At 40.0% G+C, this 20,984-nt stretch overlaps 3 protein-coding genes across 21 annotated transcripts in view; 1 reads left to right on the top strand and 2 right to left on the bottom strand.

The window, feature by feature from the left end:
* The window catches only part of CASK (calcium/calmodulin dependent serine protein kinase), a 372,876-nt gene that overhangs the window by 257,401 nt on the left and 94,491 nt on the right, over positions 1–20,984 (top strand). For all 17 annotated transcript variants that reach the window (XM_055562960.1, XM_055562965.1, XM_055562962.1 and 14 more), the window contains 2 exons: positions 1,189–1,272; positions 17,579–17,678. In XM_055562960.1, the coding sequence (XP_055418935.1) occupies positions 1,189–1,272; positions 17,579–17,678 (184 nt within the window). The remainder of the gene's footprint in view (positions 1–1,188; positions 1,273–17,578; positions 17,679–20,984) is intronic.
* Positions 1–20,984, bottom strand: part of GPR82 (G protein-coupled receptor 82) — a 198,511-nt gene that overhangs the window by 57,995 nt on the left and 119,532 nt on the right. The window lies entirely within an intron of this gene.
* GPR34 (G protein-coupled receptor 34) overlaps positions 1–20,984 on the bottom strand; it is a 174,200-nt gene that overhangs the window by 33,734 nt on the left and 119,482 nt on the right. Inside the window, exons 1-2 of one of the 2 annotated variants that reach the window (XM_055562980.1) lie at positions 14,316–14,463; positions 13,789–13,872 (exon numbers count right to left, since the gene is read on the bottom strand). The exons of the other annotated variant lie outside the window; for it this stretch is intronic. The gene's annotated coding sequence lies outside the window, so the exon portion shown is untranslated. Of the gene's footprint in view, positions 1–13,788; positions 13,873–14,315; positions 14,464–20,984 lie in introns of those variants that run through there. 2 annotated transcript variants of the gene reach the window in all.

Genomic DNA, 20,984 nt, shown 5'->3' on the forward strand with positions numbered 1-20,984 from the left:
AAAAGCCAAAGGCCCCTGGTGGCCTGCACCAGCCTTGCCACTTCTCTAGTCTGATCTACTATTTACTCCACACATGAGTCTCCTTGCTATTTATTGAAAATTTCAGGCACACTGTCTCCTTTGAAAGGCCTTTGCACTTAGTTGTTCTATCTGCCTAGACCACTTTCCTCACCTCTTGGATGTCACGTTCTCAGTTGGGTCATACTTTGACCACCCTACTTTAAATTGCAATGTACCTTTACCCTGAATTCCTTTTTGCTTTATTCCATAGCACTCTTAACATACTCTATAATTTCCCTTCTTTGTATTTTCTTATCTTCTCCCATTAAAATATGAACGACATCAGGGCCAGAATCTTTGTTAAGGTTTTGTTTACTTGTTAATCCCAAGTGCGTAGAACGATGCCTGGCACATAGTAGGTACTCGAGAAATATTTCTAAAATAAGTACCTGTAGCATAAAATCTTCAAGATACATTGACAAATTAGAACCAAAGAGGGCAATGAGGAGAATGACAGGAGATTTGAAATACACATGAGAAGTTGGCAACTGGAGATGTTACCACAGAGAAGAATAGATTCACTGGAAGCATGAACCCCCTCGTAACTACTAAAGGGGTATTATATGGAAGAGGGATTGTGTTTACTCTGTGATGCCCAAAGTCCAGACAAGCCACAGGTGGGCCGAATAAGAATTTTTTCACGTTTTTAAAATTGTAGTGGGCTGCCATAAAGTAATACTCTCCTACTGTATGAAGTCAAACAGAGTGATCATCCATCAGAGGTTGAAGGAGATCCCACATGGAGAAATGGTTGGATTAGAACGGGCTTGATAAGTTTGTCCTAGTTTGAAGATACTGTGACTTTTCTTTTAAAATCCAGTTATTCTTGACAACTCAGAATGCTGAATTAGTTGTGAGTTAATTTCCTAAAGGCTCGTTTTACCTGACAAGATTGTGTCAACTTCATGCCTTCATAATAATTATGATGAATTATTTTAGCCACATAGCCATGTATCTGAAAAATTACATGGACCATTATTTTAGCCCTTTGTTATTGATGAAGATGAAATACTATTTTACTATCAGTTTTGACCTTCATATCCAATTGGGCTTGTTGTTTATTTTAAATTTAGCTTCTTCACTTTTTTAAAGAGCTATGTGTGTTTATTATCTTTCATATTTTTTTAGGAGCGGGATCGTTATGCCTACAAGATTCATCTTCCAGAAACAGTAGAGCAACTGAGGAAATTCAATGCACGGAGGAAACTAAAGGTAAATTAAAGAAATCAGCAAAAAGCCAGACAGAGGCATTTGCTGATTTTTTTATTCTGTTTCAATGCCCATAAATATTATACTGGTGTTGGCTGTAGTTTTCCTACAGCCAAATTCTCAATGCCAAAATTTACCATTATTTCAATAAGATTTGGGGTTTTTTTAATAATGTAAGGTAATATCTAAGTAAATCCCAGCAATAAGTTATAACAAATGGAAGATGAATCACATTTTAGAGTTATATTATCTTAAAAAATTCATAGCAGAGATATAATTACTTTAAAAATAGGAACTTGCTATTACCCACTATTGTTGAATTTTAATCTAGGCCACATTTTCTCAAACTTAAATATTTTGACAGAAAACATAAGTTTAGTTCAATGGAAACAACACAAAATTAGAATTGGAACTAGGATTGAACAACCATCAAAAAGCAGTAAAAATCGCCACAAACTTGGTCTACTAGAAAATCTTTCCAGATCACTTTTCTCACTTTTTCTTTATTCTTCCTAGGATACCCTTCTCCCATTTACCATACTCCCTATCCTCCAAACCACTGGAAAAGAAAAAAAGCACTATTACTTCATTTGGACAGCCCATTTGACTTTAAAAGGTTTTTGAGGTTTTTGAAAAAGACCCAGAATAAGATAATGGAATCTTTACAGCACTGGACAAAAATCTTAAGGGACAGCATTTCCCTCCTCCCTGCAACAAAGGAAACGATTATATTATGGTCTTAAAATTAACTCAGGTTTGACTTACTTTGATTACTATTAAAAAACTTAACTCTGTCCTCTAAGTGGTTGATTAGATAAGAGTCCTCCTTAGCCATGTGACTCCTGAAAGCTGTAAAACTTTTCTTCATAACTATTTTCAGATACATCGTAAGTTGCAATAATATTTATTCATTCACTAGTAGTTGACCCTTGAAATATGTTGTGAATGATTGCCTTCAACTCTAGATTTATAAGAATGTTTTTATGAATTTTTGGAAAACTATGTAAGCCATAATATTATCACACAGAGCTGAATTGGCCAACCTATTAGCCACTAGCTGCATGTAACTGTTAAAATCTAAGTGAAGTAAAAGGATTATTTTTTAATACTTTTTTATTTGGCTGCATCGGGTCTAGATGCAGCACACTGGCTTCTCCCAGTTGTGGTACATGGGCTCCGTAGTTGTGGTGTGCAGACTTAGTTGCCCCGCAGCATGTGGATTGAACCTCCGTCCCCTGAATTGGCAGGCAGTTTCTTAACCACTGGACCACCAAAGAAGTCCCCTAAATTAGTTAAAATTATTAATTTGTTGTTGTTCAGTCACTCAATCATGTCTGACTCTTTGTGACCCCATGCCAGGCTTCCCTGTCCTTCACTATCTCCCAGAGTTTGCTCAAACTCATGTCCACTGAGTCAGTGATGCCATCCAACCATCTCTTCCTCTCCAACTATCTTGTTCTCTGTAATCCCTTTCTCCTCCTGCCCTCAATCTTTCCCAGCATCAGGGTCTTTTCCAGTGAGGCGGCTCTTCAAATCAGGTGGCCAAAGTATTGGAGTTTCAGCTTCAGCATCAGTCCTTCCAGTGAATACTCAGGGTTGATTTCATTTCGGATTGACTGGTTTAATCTCCTTGCTGTCCAAGGGAGATATTAATCATTACATTATTTAAATTATTAATAAATAAAAGATCTGTTCCTCAGTCACACTAGAACATTGCAAGCGTTCAATAGCCTAGTGGTGCTGTATCAGATAATGCAAGTATAGCCTGTTTCCATCACTGCAGAAAGTTCTACTGGAGAGTACAATTATAGAGTAAGGGCAATTCTAACATGTCACTGTTGGTGTTTATTATTCCCAGTTAGCCTTTCTCCTAGGTGATTTTGCAGTCAGGAGGTTCAGACTGGCTCTTCTCTATTTACTTTAAAAATCCTCGGCAGAAAAATAATTATTGATAACATGCTGTTATTGAGATGGTGCCCAAAGAAGTTTCCCAAGACTCTGGGGTTTTGTTTGTTTGCTTGCTTGCTTTACTATACACCTGAACCAGTGTAGGCTACAAAAGAAAAAAAAAATCTTAGCCAAAGTGAAATTTGGTCAGCCATTTTCTAAATTAGTTTCTTTCCCAAAGAAGCTATTAACTATACCTCTGTCTCAAGTCTTTCCTGAAGTCTTTTTCACTCTGATGTTGCTTTGGCATATGTGACATTACCCTGTCTGAGACTGAACCTCTCATTGCCCAAGTACAAGCCTTTTACCGCAGGGCTCAGGCTTGCCTCATCACGAGAAATACATGCTGTATTTCTCCCAGTGCCACAGAATCGGACTTGGGCCTAAAATAGCCAAAGTGGTGACTAAGATTCATTTGGACAGGATCAAGCTGTCACAGCAGAGAGGGGTCATGTGAATTTACCACATCCCTTTGCAGGCCTATTTAAAATTTTAAGACCCACCAAACAACCTAGAATTAGGAACATCAGCAGGCTTGTCATTGAGGTTTTTTCAGCTTCTGGTAAAGCTGCATCCCATTCAGTGATTCAGTCACCCTGGTTAAAGCTGGTTATACCTACTCTCCTCAAAAAACTTTCTCATTCTGCCATTTCTAGGACCTTCTACAACAAAGATTGCAACTTTCCTGGCTTTCAGAGCCCACCGCCCAATTTATTTTCACAAGTGAACAGCTAGGTACCCATCCTTCTACTCAGACACTATTTTTAAGCTCATCAAATGGTGGAAACAACCTAATTATTATGATTCCCTTTGAAGTGATTAAAAGGGAAGTTCACAGAAAGCAGTAGAAAATTGATTTTGTAACTAAGTCAGAGGTAGGAAATTTTGTAGCAAGAAGAAAGGAGTACAGCATTCAGAGAAAGAATGGCCTCTAGAGCTACATTGCCTGAGGTGAATCCTGACTCTGGCACTAGCTGTGTAACCTTGAACAAGTTATTTCAATTCTCTGTGCCTCAGTTTCCTTATCTATAAAATGGGGATGATGGTGATAATAGCTAACTCATAGGGTTGTAAGGATTTAATGAATTAATATATTATAGCGGTTAGAATAGTACCTGTCAGTCATAAGTTCTCCATAGATAACCATTTTCTATTAATATTTTAGTGTTATTGTTTCATTATTATTTTAGGATTTATTTAATATGCTTGATTTGATCTCTATAAACAGCTGTAATTCCTAAATGGGATGGACTGCTTAGTGGGTATAGACTACTTAATGGGTTTGGGATGAAACAGGAATGGTCATCGCACAACATTGTGGCTGTACTAATTGGCACTAAATTGTACACTTTAAAAGGGTTAGTTTTATGTTATGTGAATTTACGCAAATATTCTTCTTAAATACTGGTTTTCACTTTTGCACATTTGAGAGATGTGATACATTTAGCATACTAACAGTAACTCACTGCACCACTCAACTCACCCAAGACACTGACCATCCCTCTCTCAGCCCCAGGCATGCAAGAGGTTGGAGGGGCATGCGTTGTTTTGAAAAAGCCTCATGGGTGATTCTGATAAGTTTACTTTATTGAGAGTCATTACTCTGAAGCACAAACTTGTAATGGGTCTACAGAATTCCATCATATGTACACATCATAATTTATTAACCAGCTATTGGACATGGGCATTACTTCCAGTTTTCCATGGCCATAAATACTATTGCATTGGCTCTATTTTTATTACTAAATCTTTGTACACTTCTGATTATATTGTTAGGATAAGTTTGCTACTGAAATTGTTGGCATCAGAATGTATACCTGTACTTAATAAGATATTTGATCTCTATAAATAATTCACCTTCCAAAAGGCTTATACCTGTTTGAATAAATTCTAATGTATTTTTGGTAGTGAGTTTATTATATTTGCAATTAAACCTTTTTCCCATTCTGAAAATTTTATGGAACTGTTTTATGCCAGAAGGTAAAACATTATTCATTTTACTTTACTGAAATTTCAAGACTATCGCTCATTATTGGTTATAATAATGTCAACACTCAGCAATCAGAAATTGTTCCTTTCCACATTTATACATTCATTTTGGCATTTAACCTGTTCAGCAGCCTACAGGATACAACAAATCCCTGATGAGAAGATTATTTGGACAATTATAAAGCATTAACATCATTTTCAGACTATCGTTTGAACTGTAGGTTTTAAAATGTTTATAGAACCCTGCATGTGATTGAATTATCACCCATTTATTTTTATTTTCCTTTCTTTCATTATTTTATTTTACATCTGTGAATGATAATGGAAAAACTCTTTTCCCCATTTTGGTTATCAGACATTTCATATGTTGAATTTTTCCCCTCCTTTTATTTCATACCAACCTCTAGAATTTTTTTTTTATTGGAATAGAGTTGATTTACAAGTTGCATTAGTTTCTACTGTACAGCAAAGTGAATCATGTGTACATATACATATATCCCTTCTTTTTTGGATTTCCTTCCATTTAGAACACCACAGCTGAGCTCTATTAAACTGAGCTTAATACTTCAGTTTTTTTAAATCCTCTAGAAGCAATGCTTCTTATATAAACTACATAGTCCTGAGCACGGGACTGCTGCTGCTGCTGCTAAGTTGCTTCAGTCGTGTCCGACTCTGTGCGACCCCATAGACGGCAGTCCACCAGGCTCCCCCGTCCCTGGGATTCTCCAGGCAAGAACACTGGAGTGGGTTGCCATTTCCTTCTCCAATACATGAAAGTGAAAAGTGAAAGTGAAGTCGCTCAGTAAGTGTCCAGCTCTTCTTGACCCCATGGACTGCAGCCTACCAGGCTCCTCCGTCCATGGGATTTTCCAGGCAAGAGTACTAGATATGAGTATTGTATTTTCCCAGACTGAATATTAGGATGCATGGGACAAACTGTGTGCTCCAGGCTGTCTGAAAAATCTGTGCTCTATGGGTATGTGTCTCTTAAGGAGGCATTCCTGTACTCTAACCCTGGGTGCCATTTACATGAAGGAGTTACGGTGCAAGGGGGGGCAGGGGACGCAAAAGGGCTGTGGGTGCCTGAGCTTGTCTATCTAGGGAAGAGGCTCAGGAGGGAATCTGTTCTAGAAACCATCCTCTTTGGTTCATGAATTAGAAAGCAAATTTCCCTGTAGTGAAGTATGTCAAAGATATTCTGTACAAATAGAAGTAATATCCTATATTTGGGTAAGTTTATTGCAATCAGTTCAGGAAATGGTGAGCTGCAGCCACATAATTCAGTTTAGAGGTTAAAACCATTTATTCCTTGTATATACAGAAAAGGAGGGAGATTTCTGATAACTTCCTATAATTTTCCATTATTGATTTTGAAGATTACAAAAATATAGCCTGCATTACTTCTCTGACTTACAGTTGGTCTCCTGGGTTCCTGTACTTTGCAGAACTGGAAAAACATGTTGAGGAATGCTGTTTTCCAGTACTCACTGTCCAGTGCAATAGCCACTAGGCATATGTAGCTACTGATACTTTAATTTTAACTAATAAAATTTAAAATTTGATTTCTCAGTTGCACTAGCCACATTTCAGTTGCTCGATACCACATATGGCTGGTGGCTACACTTTGGGGCAGTACAGGCATAAGACCTTTCCATCATCATGGAAAGTTCTGTTGTACAGCACTACTACCTGCCAGAGTTCTGAAACCCCTAAGCAGCATCTTTGAGAGGCCAGCCGGGAAGCTCTAATTAGCTGCCTTTTGTCAATCTGAGCTATCCCTGGTGGTTCAGATGGTAAAGCATCTGCCTGCAATGCAGGAGACCCAAGTTCAATCCCTGGATCAGGAAGATCCCCTGGAGAAGGCAGTGGCACCCCACTCCAGTACTCTTGCCTGGAAAATTCCATGGACAGAGGAGCCTGGTAGGCTGCAGTCCAAGGGATCACAAAGAGTCGGACACGACTGAGCGACTGCACTTTCACTTTTGCCAATCTTCCCCTTTCTGTCAATTCAACAAGAGCTTACTTAAGGATTTATCAAGGACCTTTGTGCCCTAATGAAAACCAGCACTTATACCCACAGTCCTCTCACTACCGGAGAGGACAGCACATGAGCACAAAGATGGCGGGCTCCAGCCACTCAGGGCAGTAAATCTGATATCCAAAGGGCACTTTTGATTCTGAGAACTGAAAACTGTTATTCTGGTATGAATAGTTACATAAATAATAACTGACATGAGTTTGATCTTCCTATATTTTGCAAAGCAATGTATGCATTTTTGATTCTGAAATGCAGAATTTATTACTTCCAAAGCTAGTCTGGCTTTTGAAAGTTATTATATACATTAAAAGATCATCTTTATAAAATACTTTTACACAGACCCAAAAGGATTCCTCAGTTATTTATTCCAGGCAATTGCTCTTATGCTATGCTAAGTCACTTCAGTCATGACCAACTCTTTGCGATCCTATGGACCGTAGCCTGCCAGGCTCCTCTGCCCATGGGATTCTCCAGGCAAGAATACTGAAGTGGGTTGTCATGTCCTTCTCCAGGGGATCTTCCCCACCCAGGGATCAAACCTGCATCTCTTAAGTCTCCTGCATTGGCAAACAGGTACTAACACTAGCACCACCTGGGAAGCCCCACAATTGCTCTTAAATATAGCCATACTGACTTTACCAACAAGTCTCATTTTTAATCTTCAGAGATGATAGCACAACCTCCTTTAATCACGTGTCCTGACTTAATTATGAAATTCTAGGTTTTAGAGTTGTGTTTAGACTGTGCTTAAGTATCAAATACATGTAGGCTAAGCTGACTAAACTGAATGATAACTTTGGCTGTGACTGCATGGAGAGAGATGGGAGGTTCTGATTTAATCAATGGTCTTACCTCATTATCATCTAGAACCTAATTCTTAAATGTAGTCAACCTCAGTCCTTTAACATTTCTGCCTTGAAGTGATTTTTCTAGCCGTTTGGTCATCTCTCTTCAGCTTCAACCTCTCCAGGTTCTCCACCCTTTTTAAGGTTTTGAGTTCAGTATTCTGAATCCTAGTAAGATGATCCTCTCTCAAATTCTTATGTCACACTTTTATTTGCGTCCCCCTGTGATGCCTTTTCCCCCTCAGTATATCAAAAAATGAGTAGATGTGTCCTCACCACTTGAGTACAAAGCCAGTGAGTTATTCTACATCTCATGCTTGTGTGTTTTGTATTTAGACTTTTAAAAATATACCTCCCTGCCCTCATGCCTATCAAGCTTCATGGTGTTTTTTTCTGAGTTCAGTTATGGATCACCAAAAAGGGAGTATTGGCTTTTGACATTGTCTTCAAGTCAGCAATTCACCCATGTTCAACTCTCCTGTTCCCTACTCAATAACTTTGTTGCTTCCTTAAGTGTGTACAGTAGTTTAATTTAGCAGAAGTCTGAGCTAACCATTTTTTTTTGTTGTTTGCTTCCCACTTCCTTAAATGAGACACAGAATCTTCTAGTGGGGAGCATTCCATTTTCATGTTTGACATATTAACTACAAATATGATTGTGCTTAATTACTTGTACTTCCCTTTTTCTTTGAATTTAGAATCTTCCTTCACATTTCTAGGTTAATTTGCTTAGTAGAAAATTGCATCTTTAATATTAGTTATCAGATTGTGAATGGTCTTAAGTCAAAATTGTTGTTTTACTTAAAGCTTATGGGAGTATATCCTCTAAAGTAGATAGAAAAGCTTCTTTAACAAGGATTGAATAAAAGTGGGAAGGTTCAAGAAGTACTAGAAGATGTGGTTTTATGTTGTTATACCCACAGGCTCTTCAATAACAACAGCATAGTAGGGAGGTTGACAATATACAATCTGGAAACGAAAGCACTCACTAAGAGTTCTCTGTTGTTGTTTAGTCACTCAGTTATGTCCGACTCTCTGCAGCACTGCAGCATGCCAGGCCTCCCCGTCCCTCACTATCTCCTGGAGTTTGCCCAAGTTCATGTCCGTTGAGTCAGTGATACTATCCATAAGATGCTTATCCATAAAGAGCTCTATGCTTTCATAAACTAATGCATCTATCTTTCTATTTTTATATATAAAGTTTAATTGGACCACAGAAATAGCTGCTTTCACGCTGAATGGCAGAGTTGAATAGTTGCAGCAGAGAACATATGCTCTGCAAGCCTAAAATATTCACTGTCTAGCCCTTTACAGGCAAGTATTTTTGACCCCTGTAATAGTAAAAACCGTTGAACTGAAGAAAGTAGTCAGAAGACCTCAATTCTGTATTCTCCTGATCTGTCTCTTTAAGTTGGCAGCAACCTTAAGCGGTTAGTAAGCCCCTCTGGACCTGTTTTCCTCATCTGCTAAATACGTCTTTTTAGAATGAATCATCTTTACAGGTGACTCTCAAACTCTAATAAAATTCTATAAATCCATAATCTGTTTTGGACCCATTTTGCATTGAACTTTTGAGCCCACATGCAGTCACTGTTTCAGTTGAGTTCAGTCGCTCAGTCTTTGTGACCCCATGAATCGCAGCGCACCAGGCCTCCCTGTCCATCACCAACTCCCAGAGTTTACCCAAATTCATGTCCATCGAGTCAGTGATGCCATCCAGCCATCTCATCCTCGTCGTCCCCTTCTCCTCCAGCCCCTAATCCCTCCCAGCATCAGGGTCTTTTCCAATGAGTCAACACTTCACATGAGGTGGCCAAAGTACTGGAGTTTCAGCTTCAGCATCAGTCCTTCCAATGAACACCCAGGACTGATCTCCTTTAGGATGGACAAGTTGGATCTCCTTGCAATTAAGGGACTTCAGGAGTCTTCTCCAAAACCACAGTTCAAAAGCATCAGCTTTCTTCAGAGTCCAACTCTCACATCTATACATGAGCACTGGAAAAACCATAGCCTTGACTAGATGGACCTTTGTTGGCAAAGTTATGTCTTTGCTTTTGAATATGCTATCTAGGTTGGTCATAACTTTCCTTCCAAGGAGTAAGCGTCTTTTAATTTCATGGCTGCAGTCACCATCTACAGTGATTCGGGAGCCCAAAAAGATAAAGTCTGACACTGTTTCCACTGTTTCCCCATCTATTTCCCATGAAGTGATGGGACCGGATGCCATGATCTTCGTTTTCTGAATGTTGAGCTTTAAGCCAACTTTTTCACTCTCCTCTTTCACTTTCATCAAGAGGATTTTTAGTTCCTCTTCACTTTCTGCCATAAGGGTGGTATCATCTGCATATCTGAGGTTATTGATATTTCTCCCGTCAATCTTGATTTCCAGCTTGTGCTTCTCCCAGCCCAGCGTTTCTCATGATGTACTCTGCATATAAGTTCAATAAGCAGGGTGACAATATACAGCCTTGACGTACTCCTTTTCCTATTTGGAACCAGTCAGCTGTTCCATGTCCAGTTCTAACTGTTGATTCCTGACCTGCATATAGGTTTCTCAAGAGGCAGGTCAGGTGGTCTGGTATTCCCAACTCTTTCAGAATTTTCCACAGTTTATTGTGATCCACACAGTCAAAGGCTTTGGCATAGTCAATAAAGCAGAAATAGATGTTTTTCTGGAACTCTCTTGCTTTTTCGATGATTCAGCAGATGTTGGCAATTTGATCTCTGGTTCCTCTGCCTTTTCTAAAACCAGCTTGAACATCTGAAAGTTCACAGTTCATATATTGCTGAAGCCTGGCTTAGAGAATCTTGAGCATTACTTTACTAGCATGTGAGATGAGTGCAAGTGTGTGGTAGTTTGAGCATTCTTTGGCATTGCCTTTCTTTGGGATTGGAATGAAAACTACCTTTTCCAGTCCTGTGGCCACTGCTGAGTTTTCCAAATTTGCTGGCATATTGAGTGTAGCACTTTCACAGCATCATCTTCCAGGATTTGAAAGAGCTCAACTGGAATTCCATCACCTCCACTAGCTTTGTTCGTAGTGATGCTTTCTAAGGCCCACTTGACTTCACATTCCAGGATCTGGCTCTAGGTGAGTGATCATACCATCGTGATTATCTTGGTCATGAAGATCTTTTTTGTACAGTTCTTCTGTGTATTCTTGCCACCTCTTCTTAATATCTTCTGCTTCTGTTAGGTCCATACCATTTCTGTCCTTTATCGAGCCCATCTTTGCATGAAATGTTCCCTTGGTATCTCTAATTTTCTTGAAGAGCTCTCTAGTCTTTCCCATTCTGTTGTTTTCCTCTATTTCTTTGCATTGATCGCTGAGGAAGACTTTCTTCTCTCTCCTTATTATTCTTTGGAACTCTGCATTCAGATGCTTATGTCTTTCATTTTTTCCTTTGCTTTTCGCTTTTCTTCTTTTCACAGCTATTTGTAAGGCCTCCCCAGACAGCCATTTTGCTTTTTTGCATTTCTTTTCCATGGGGATGGTCTTGATCCCTGTCTCCTGTACAATGTCACGAACCTCAGTCCATAGTTCATCAGGCACTCTATCTATCAGATCTAGTCCCTTAAATCTATTTCTCACTTCCACTGTATAATCATAAGGGATTTGATTTAGGTCATACCTGAATGATCTAGTGGTTTTCCCTACTTTCTTCAATTTAAGTCTGAATTTGGCAATAAGGAGCTCATGGTCTGAGCCACAGTCAGCTCCTGGTCTTGTTTTTGCTGACTGTATAGAGCTTCTCCATCTTTGGCTGCAGAGAATATAATCAATCTGATTTCGGTGTTGACCATCTGGTGATGTCCATGTAGTCTTCTCTTGTGTTGTTGGAAGGGGGTGTTTGCTATGACCAGTGCGTTCTCTGGGCAAAACTCTATTAGCCTTTGCCCTGCTTCATTCCATACTCCAAGGCCAAATTTGCCTGTTAACTCCAGGTGTTTCTTGACTTCCTACTTTTGCACTCCAGTCCCCTATAATGAAAAGGACATCTTTTGGGGGTGTTCTAAAAGGTCTTATAGGTCTTCATACAAGACCTACAACTTCTTCATAGAAGACCGTTCAACTTCAGCTTCTTCAGCATTACAGTTTGGGGCATAGGCTTGGATTACCATGATATTGAATGGTTTGCCTTGGAAACGAACAGAGATCATTCTGTCGTTTTTGAGATTGCATCCAAGTACTGCATTTTGGACTCTTTTGTTGACCATGATGGCTACTCCATTTCTTCTAAGGGATTCCTGCCCACAGTAGTAGATATAATGGTCATCTGAGTTAAATTCACTCATCCCAGTCCATTTTAGTTTGCTGATTCCTAGAATGTCGATGTTCACTCTTGCCATCTCCTGTTTGACCACTTCCAATTTGCCTTGATTCATGGACCTAACATTCCAGAGTACATCATGAGAAACGCTGGGCTGGAAGAAGCACAAGCTGGAATCAAGATTGCCGGGAGAAATATCAATAACCTCAGATATGCAGATGACACCACCCTTATGGCAGAAAGTGAAGAGGAACTAAAAAGCCTCTTGATGAAAGTGAAAGAGAGTGAAAAAGTTGGCTTAAAACTCAACATTCAGAAAACGAAGATCATGGCATCCGGTCCCATCACTTCATGGGAAACAGATGGGGAGACAGTGGAAACAGTGTCAGACTTTATTTTTTTGGGCTCCAAAATCACTGCAGATGGTGACTGCAGCCATGAAATTAAAAGACGCTTACTCCTTGGAAGGAAAGTTATGACCAACCTAGACAGCATATTCAAAAGCAGAGACATTACTTTGCCAACAAAGGTCCATCTAGTCAAGGCTATGGTTTTTCCAGTGCTTATGTATGGATATGAGAGTTGGACTGTGAAGAAGGCTGAGAGCCGAAGAATTGATGCTTTTGAACTGTGGTTTTGGAGAAGACTCTTGAGAGTCCCTTGGATTACAAGGAGATCCAACCAGTCCATTCTAAAGGAGATCAGCCCTGGGATTTCTTTGGAAGGAATGATGCTAAAGCTGAAACTCCAGTATTTTGGCCACCTCATGCGAAGAGTTGACTCATTGGAAACGACCCTGATGCTGGGAGGGATTGGGGGCAGGAGGAGAAGGGAACGACAGAGCATGAGATGGCTAAATGGCATCACTGACTCAATGGATGTGAGTGAGTGAACTCCGGGAGTTGGTGATGGACAGGGAGGCCTGGTGTGAGTCGGACACAACTGAGCGACTGAACTGAACATTCCAGGTTCCTATGCAATATTGCTCTTTACAGCATCGGACCTTGCTTCTATCACCAGTCACATCCACAACTGGGCATTGTTTTTGCTTTGGATCCTTCCCTTCATTCTTTCTGGAGTTATATCTCCACTGATCTCCAATAGCATATTGGGCCCCTACTGACCTGGGGAGTTCCTCTTTCAGTATCCTATCATTTTGCCTTTTCATACTGTTTATGGGGCTCTCAAGGTAAGAATACTGAAGTGGCTTGCCATTCCCTTCTCCAGTGGACCACATTCTGTCAGACCTCTCCACCATGACCTGTCCGTCTTGGGTGGCCCCACACGGCGTGGCTTAGTTTCATTGAGTTAGACAAGGCTGTGGTCCGTGTGATCAGATTGGCTAGTTTTCTGTGATTACGGTTTCAGTGCGTCTGCCCTCTGATGTCCTCTCGCAACACCTACTGTCTTAACTTGGGTTTCTCTTACCTTGGATGTAGGGTATCTCTTCACAGCTTCTCCAGCAAAGCACCGCCGCTGCTCCTTACCTTGGACGAGGTCGCCCCTCCTGACCTTGAACATGAAGTAGTTCCTCTTGGTCCTCCTGCGCCCGCGCAGCGGGTAGCTCCTCCCGGCCGCCGCCCCTGACCCCGGACGTGGGGTAGCTCCTCCCGGCCGCCGCCCCTGACCCCGGACGTGGGGTAGCTCCTCCCGGCCGCCGCCCCTGACCCCGGACGTGGGGTAGCTCCTCCCGGCCGCCACCCCTGACCCCGGACGTGGGGTAGCTCCTCCCAGCCGCCGCCCCTGACCCCAGACGTGGGGTAGCTCCTCCTGGCCGCTGTGGCTCCTGATCTCAGAGGTGGGGTAGCTCCTCCTAGCCACCGCCCCTGACCCCAGACATGGGGTAGCTCCTCCCGGCCGCCGCCCCTGACCCCAGACGTGGCGGTAGCTCCTCCCGGCCGCCGCCCCTGACCCCGGACGTGGGGTAGCTCCTCCCAGCCACTGCCGCTCCTGACCTCAGAGGTGGGGTAGCTCCTCCCAGCCGCCGCCCCTGACCCCAGACGTGGGGTAGCTCCTCCCGGCCACTGCTGCTCCTGACCTCAGAGGTGGGGTAGCTCCTCCCGGCCGCTGCCCCTGACCCCGGACGCAGGGTAGCTCCTCCCGGCCGCCGCCCCTGACCCCGGATGTGGGGTAGCTACTCCCGGCCGCCGCCCCTGACCTCAGAGGTGGGATAACTCCTCTCAGCTGCTTCTGCACCGTCGCAGCCCCTGACCTTGGGCGTGGGGTAGCTCCTCTCGGCCGCGCTTCTGCGCGGTCCGTCGCAGCCGCCGCGCTTCTGCGCGGTCCGTCGCAGCCGCCGCGCTTCTGCGCGGTCCGTCGCAGCCGCCGCGCTTCTGCGCGGTCCGTCGCAGCCGCCGCGCTTCTGCGCGGTCCGTCGCAGCCGCCGCGCTTCTGCGCGGTCCGTCGCAGCCGCCGCGCTTCTGCGCGGTCCGTCGCAGCCGCCGCGCTTCTGCGCGGTCCGTCGCAGCCGCCGCGCTTCTGCGCGGTCCGTCGCAGCCGCCGCGCTTCTGCGCGGTCCGTCGCAGCCGCCGCGCTTCTGCGCGGTCCGTCGCAGCCGCCGCGCAGAAATCAGTGTGTTTAGAGAGCTAAATAAACAAAACTGCTAACCTTTAGACAGATAAATCAGGAACTTGCTACTATTGTTTCAAAAGAATTTACCTCTCAGGGCTCTTTTAAATAGTGCTTTCCTCGTAAAAGTATTTCTAGATCTTTTGCTACAGTGGTATTTAATAGCTAGAACAGGCCTTACAACATAAAACTAATGTAGTAAGAAACTCAGCTGAACTTTATTTGGAAATAAAAAGCATCTCAAAGATTTTAATTTCAGTGTGTGGGAAACATGTGCTATGATCTATAAAAATTCCATTTTCACCCAGCTTTTAGAGAACATATATATAAAGTGGAATAAGCTTCTACTACAGAAAGAAGAACTCAACATTCAGTACAATTATTTTCATAAAATTCTGCATGAGACACTCTCAGGCATTAACCCTGGACTTTTGGAAATATGAAAGTTGCATGGAATGGTATCATCATCAAGATCACTTCTCTATTTTTTGCCCTTCCCTCTTATGTCTCTCTTTTTCAATTTATATTTGTAGAAAGAAACCTTATATAACCACCCTTCTAAAAATGAACCTTGTAGGAATGTGTTTCTATTAATGTTATTAGAATTACTAATTATTAATAATTTTATTATGCATTATTGTGATTATTGGGGCTTCCCAGATGGAGCTAGTGGTAAAGAATCTGCCTGCCAGTGCAGGAGACAAAGGAGATGCAGGTTAGACCCTTGGGTCACCAAGATTCCCTGGAGAAGGACATGGCAACCCACTCCAGTATTCTTGCCTGGAAAATCCCATAAACAGAGGAGTCTGATGAGCTAGCTACAGTCCATGGAGTTGCAAAGAGTCAGACACGACTGAGCACACACTCATAAATAGATTGTGATTATCAATGATATTTAATGAATCCCTGCATTCACAAAAGATTCGTCATTTGTTTCCAAAAAAGTCTAAGAGTTCAGTATTTAAAATGTAGACTTAGGCTACGTTACACTTAGACTACAAGGGTGACATGATACTCAGGCTACCTGAGTGAGAAATTCTACCTAGAGCAGCAAAGGCTCTGCTTAGGTTCTAACTACATATTAGTAGTTGTTGTATAAGTCGCTAAGTCATGTCTGACTCTTTGTTTATTTAGCTCTCTAAACACGGTAATAATTTGCACTTACAAAATGCTTTATGGTTCACAAAGCACTTTCATAAACATTACGACTTTTGACAGTCATGTAAGGTAAGCCACGTCACTTTTAATATCCTCACTGTATGAGAAAACCTCAAGAGGTTAAATGATTAACTCAAGTAAGGTCATGCAGATGGAAAGTGGCAGCACCCAGGAACACACCTGGATATTCTGACCTACGCCTAACACTCACGTGATTGGACACTTAACAAACATTATCATTCTTGTTACTGAAACAATCATTCCCAGCATTTTTCTACCCAGTAATCTTCAGAGATGTCATGGACTTGGTATGACAGTGATTCTGAGCTAGGAATCGATGGAGGCATCATGTGCTTTAAAATAGTCAAGATGTAGTTGATTCTACTGGGTAGCCTAATTGAGAATTACTATACAAGAGTAATGCATAGTCAGTATCAAAAAGAAAGGGGAAAAAGATTTTAGAAAAGAAAAATGACTTCATTCTTACTATCCAAGAATAATTAATACTATTAACATTTTAATATATATTCAGTCTTTTATGTCTTGATTAACTTTTTTCAAAAATAAGATCATACTATAGATTTTCAAAAACTTTTTTGTGTAATTCATCACAAGCACCTTATCATTTCATTAAACACTCTTCTGCATCATTTTATAATGACTGCAGAATATTTCATTGTCTAGTACATGCTTAAGTTCAAGATGTAAATGGTTTCATATACTTCTGCAATTCCTGACAGTGTTATTCAGGTATATGTGTATGTGCTTTATCTAAAAGAATTCAAAATTATTTTAAGCCACCTCTTTTCTAGCTTTCATTTCCTATATATTTGACCTCCTGAATAATTCTTAAATGGGCTTCCCTGGTGGCTCAGGCAGTAAAGAGTCTGCCTGCAGTGTGGGAGACCCAGATTCAATCCCTGGGTTGGGAAAATCCCATGGAGAAGGAAATGGCAACCCACTCCAGTATTCTTGCCTGGAAAATCCCATGGACAGAGGAGCCTGGCAGACTATAGCCCATGGGGTTGCAAAGAGTTGGACATGCCTGAACGAATATGTCCATCTATGTCCATATTTCTTAAATAACCATTTCGTAATTAACTTTTTTGTATTTATGTATTTTTATCAATGCTTTTACTGAAGTATAGTTGATTTACAATGTTGTATTGATTTCTGCTGTACAACAAAGTGATTCATTCTTTTTTATATTTTTTTTTCAATTATGGTTTATCATAGGATATTGAATGTAATTCTCTGTGCTATACAATAAGACCTTGTTGTTTATTGTATTTCTTTTAATAATATATATTTTCAGGAATTTCCTGGCAGTCCATTGGTTAAGACTTCATGCTTTCATTGTTGAGGGCCCAGGTTCAATCCCTGGTCAGGGAATTAAGATCCCACAAACCTCATGACACAGCCAAAAACAAAAGAAAAATTTTAAATATATATATATATATAAATATCTATTTTTTTCATCTCTTTGCTTTAGGGTGCAGTACTAGCAGCTGTGTCAAGTCACAAATTCAACTCATTCTATGGGGATCCCCCTGAAGAGTTGCCAGATTTCTCCGAAGACCCTACCTCCTCAGGTAATTGAATCATTCATTCATTCACTAGACTGAATCGTGTGGTGTCTACATCCTTTCTTTTTCATTATGAATAAACTTTTCCTGTGAATCTAGTTCTGGTCTCCAAGGGATTCTAAGGAAGTTTGTCAGCAGCCAGATTCCTTCCCCATGTATCTGATTCCTTTTTTGTTTTAATACCAAAATTGCTTTCCCCTACTGCTCCAAGCCGACATTTCACTTTTTATTTTTAACATTGGAAATACTTCTTCCCCTTTCCTCTCTCCAGACCCAACATTGCACTTCATCCAATCCAACATTTGTAGTCAGTCTTCTTGAATCTTTGTGATTACCTTCTGCCTCAACACATATTTCTGATGTAAAATTTTCCCCATATCAACTGTAGCAGATCAGACTTTGGAACAACACTGCTTTTAATTGAATCTTTTGATGTAAAACTGTCTTGTGAATTATCTCTTGAAATGATTTACAGGTTCTTCTCTTTTTATAAAGTCTATAGCATGTCTATATAAGCATTCAAGGGGAAGGAACATAGAAGAATTACCTATTTTGATGAAATGTCTGTAGGTACTCCTGAAAAAACTCACTAGTGTTCACAAAACTATTTTTTAAAATGCTCAGATTTCCATCCTACTGTGAGGTAGTCGCAAGGATTATTTGCTAATAATACATAGGACCCATTTGTGTGTATACGCAAATGCATGTATGTGTTAGTTTTTAATTTTTATTTGTGTGTTTATTAACTCCTACATCATATGTCCTCTGGAATCAGCTTTTTTTATTTCATTAGAATTACTCAGTGTTTGTCATTTGGTTGACTCTGTACTGGTGATTTGGTTTTTGTACTCTTGCACTGGCTCATTCAGTGTTCATGCATTACCATTGGAATCAGGGCCCAGATCCCTTCCTAAAGCATGAGTTGTTTGTCTTTCATAGCTAGCCATATAGGAAGAATGGATGTGCTAATGCTTCTTTCATGTTGAAACCATGAGCATTTGTCAATATTTATGCTTCTTCTTTCCTCTGTTATACACGTGGGTACTCATACATGCTCACATACACATGGACACACACAGTTTCTGACCAATTGGTATGTGCTCATACCTTGTGCAAAATAACAGGATCAAATTTCCCATTCCAACAGCTATATAGTTCCTCATTTTGACCTTTACCAATCGGGATGTGACTCTTCCTCTTTTGAGTGAAGGTGATTTCCAAATCATTTATAAATGAGAATCTCAAAGAAGAGACTCTGAGGAGGAGGACTTGCTCTTTTCCTCTTGTGCTGACTAGGTAATTATCCAGAGTCCTTCCCACATTAAAGGCTGTAGTTCTGTTACTGGTATGTTCCCCAACGCTCCCTATTGTTTCATGTCTGTGTTTTTTTCTTCCAGTCCATTTTGTTCTCTCCATTCGTAGCTTTTTGTTGTTTTTAACTTGAAACTCCTCCTTCCCTCTTCACACTTAGATTACAGTTAACCCTTTCTAGGGGGAGTGGATCTAATAAGAGTTTTATGTTGTACTCTGACTATGTGATATAGTCACATACTTGGAATAATATATTTAGAGATCTGGGGCCAAGATCTCTAATACCATTTTCATCTTTAGCAATAGGAAGACAGTAGGACAGTCCTTGCAACAGCTTCATAGACCTGATTCTTTACTGTTGCCCCATAATATTTACCTTTGCTTAGCAAGAGTTTAATGAGCTCTTAAGTATTCCTTTCTGTGAAGAGCTGGATTTTTCTTCTAGGGAAAGGAATTGTCTACAGTTATAAACATGCTTATTTTCTATTAAACACATTTTCATTGCTCAATTTTTTGTTTTTTTTTTCCAGTATAATCTCTAAATGATATTGTTGAAATAGTTTCTGATTACAGTACTTGCTTTTTAAACAAAAAAGAAATTTCTTACACTGTCTTGCAAGCCCTCAAATTAGTTACCCACAATTTTGCATTCCTTATTGCTTCCCCTTCCTGTCGTCTCATCCTATCTTTTTTAAAATTCTCGCATCTTAAGGATCCTAAAAGCAGTCTATCCATTTGATATGCTAAATGTCTCTAAAATATTTTTAAATGGCACTGTTCAGCTGCTAACAATAAAAGATAAAATTGTTATGCAGTGTATGTATCTGATCATCTACCCTAAATGAAGAGAAAATTTTTATATAGTCATATGTCAAAACAAAGGAAATTTTTCAAGAAAATTCTAATGTTTTCCTGAATTTCACATGGCTAGCAGGAATTATTCATTGTTCCTAAAATTAACTTTTTTAATTTATTTTTAATTGGAGGATAATTACTTTACAATATTGTGATTTTTTTTTAACTTTTAATACTCAGCCATTTAAAGGGAAGCATTATTTACCAAATATCTATCTTTGCAAATTTTTTTTCTCCAACTGTAATGTAAAAGTAATGGTTATATGGTTGGTTGCAGAAAGCCTTTATTTTATCTAGATAATTAGCACATCTATATTTTAATTTTTCAAAGTATTTTTATTTTTAATATTCTTCTCAATTTTTAAGCCTAAATTCTTCTCTATTTAATTCTAGTCCTTTAATTCTCCATCATTTAAGTTCCCAATGTTATCCTTTACACTGTCTTTCTGTCAAAATTTGCATGGGTTTGTTTTACAGTACAAAACATAAAGTACTTTCCATTGTTACCTGAGAGGTCTTCCAGAAAACCCATTTCAAAAAGAGAAAAGTAATGGTAAAGCATGTGCTTGTCGGGCAGGGGTGAGGGGTTGGAGAAAGAGGAGTTAGAAAATAGTATAAGGTCACCAACTGTCCTTTCTTGAGATAGACTGTTTTTCATCTTTAGATAATGCCTTTTCTGTTCTTTCTATGAAATAAGAATGAATGGTAGTTTGGTACATTTTTTTTCTTAAAGACCTTGCTTGACCAAATTAAAAGCTGGCAATACTGTGTTAGTGCAAATTATATTCAAAATTATAATTATAATTTTAAAAAAATTTAACAGAGCCTCTCATTAACAGTGGAAAAAAATAATTGAAAACAAATCAACCGATCCTCTAAAGAAGAATTTAACATGTTTAGGTATGCTGTTTGCATTGTAAAATAATTTTTATATAAGAGGTTTTTTTCCTATTTTGAGTATTGAAATAAGTCAGTTATACATTCTCCAGAAATTGTTAGGCTTAATCTTAAAATAAGCAGTGTTTTGTTGCTTTGTTATTTACCAATTCCAAGTGGAAATATTCTGTTCTCATATTTCAAATCAAAGAAACCAGACTCAGAACCCAGCAAATGTGCTCTCAGAACACAAAGGCTCACTTGGGGCTC

The sequence above is a fragment of the Bubalus kerabau genome, chromosome X (assembly GCF_029407905.1).
Source record: "Bubalus kerabau isolate K-KA32 ecotype Philippines breed swamp buffalo chromosome X, PCC_UOA_SB_1v2, whole genome shotgun sequence".
Taxonomy (NCBI): Eukaryota; Metazoa; Chordata; class Mammalia; order Artiodactyla; family Bovidae; genus Bubalus; species Bubalus kerabau.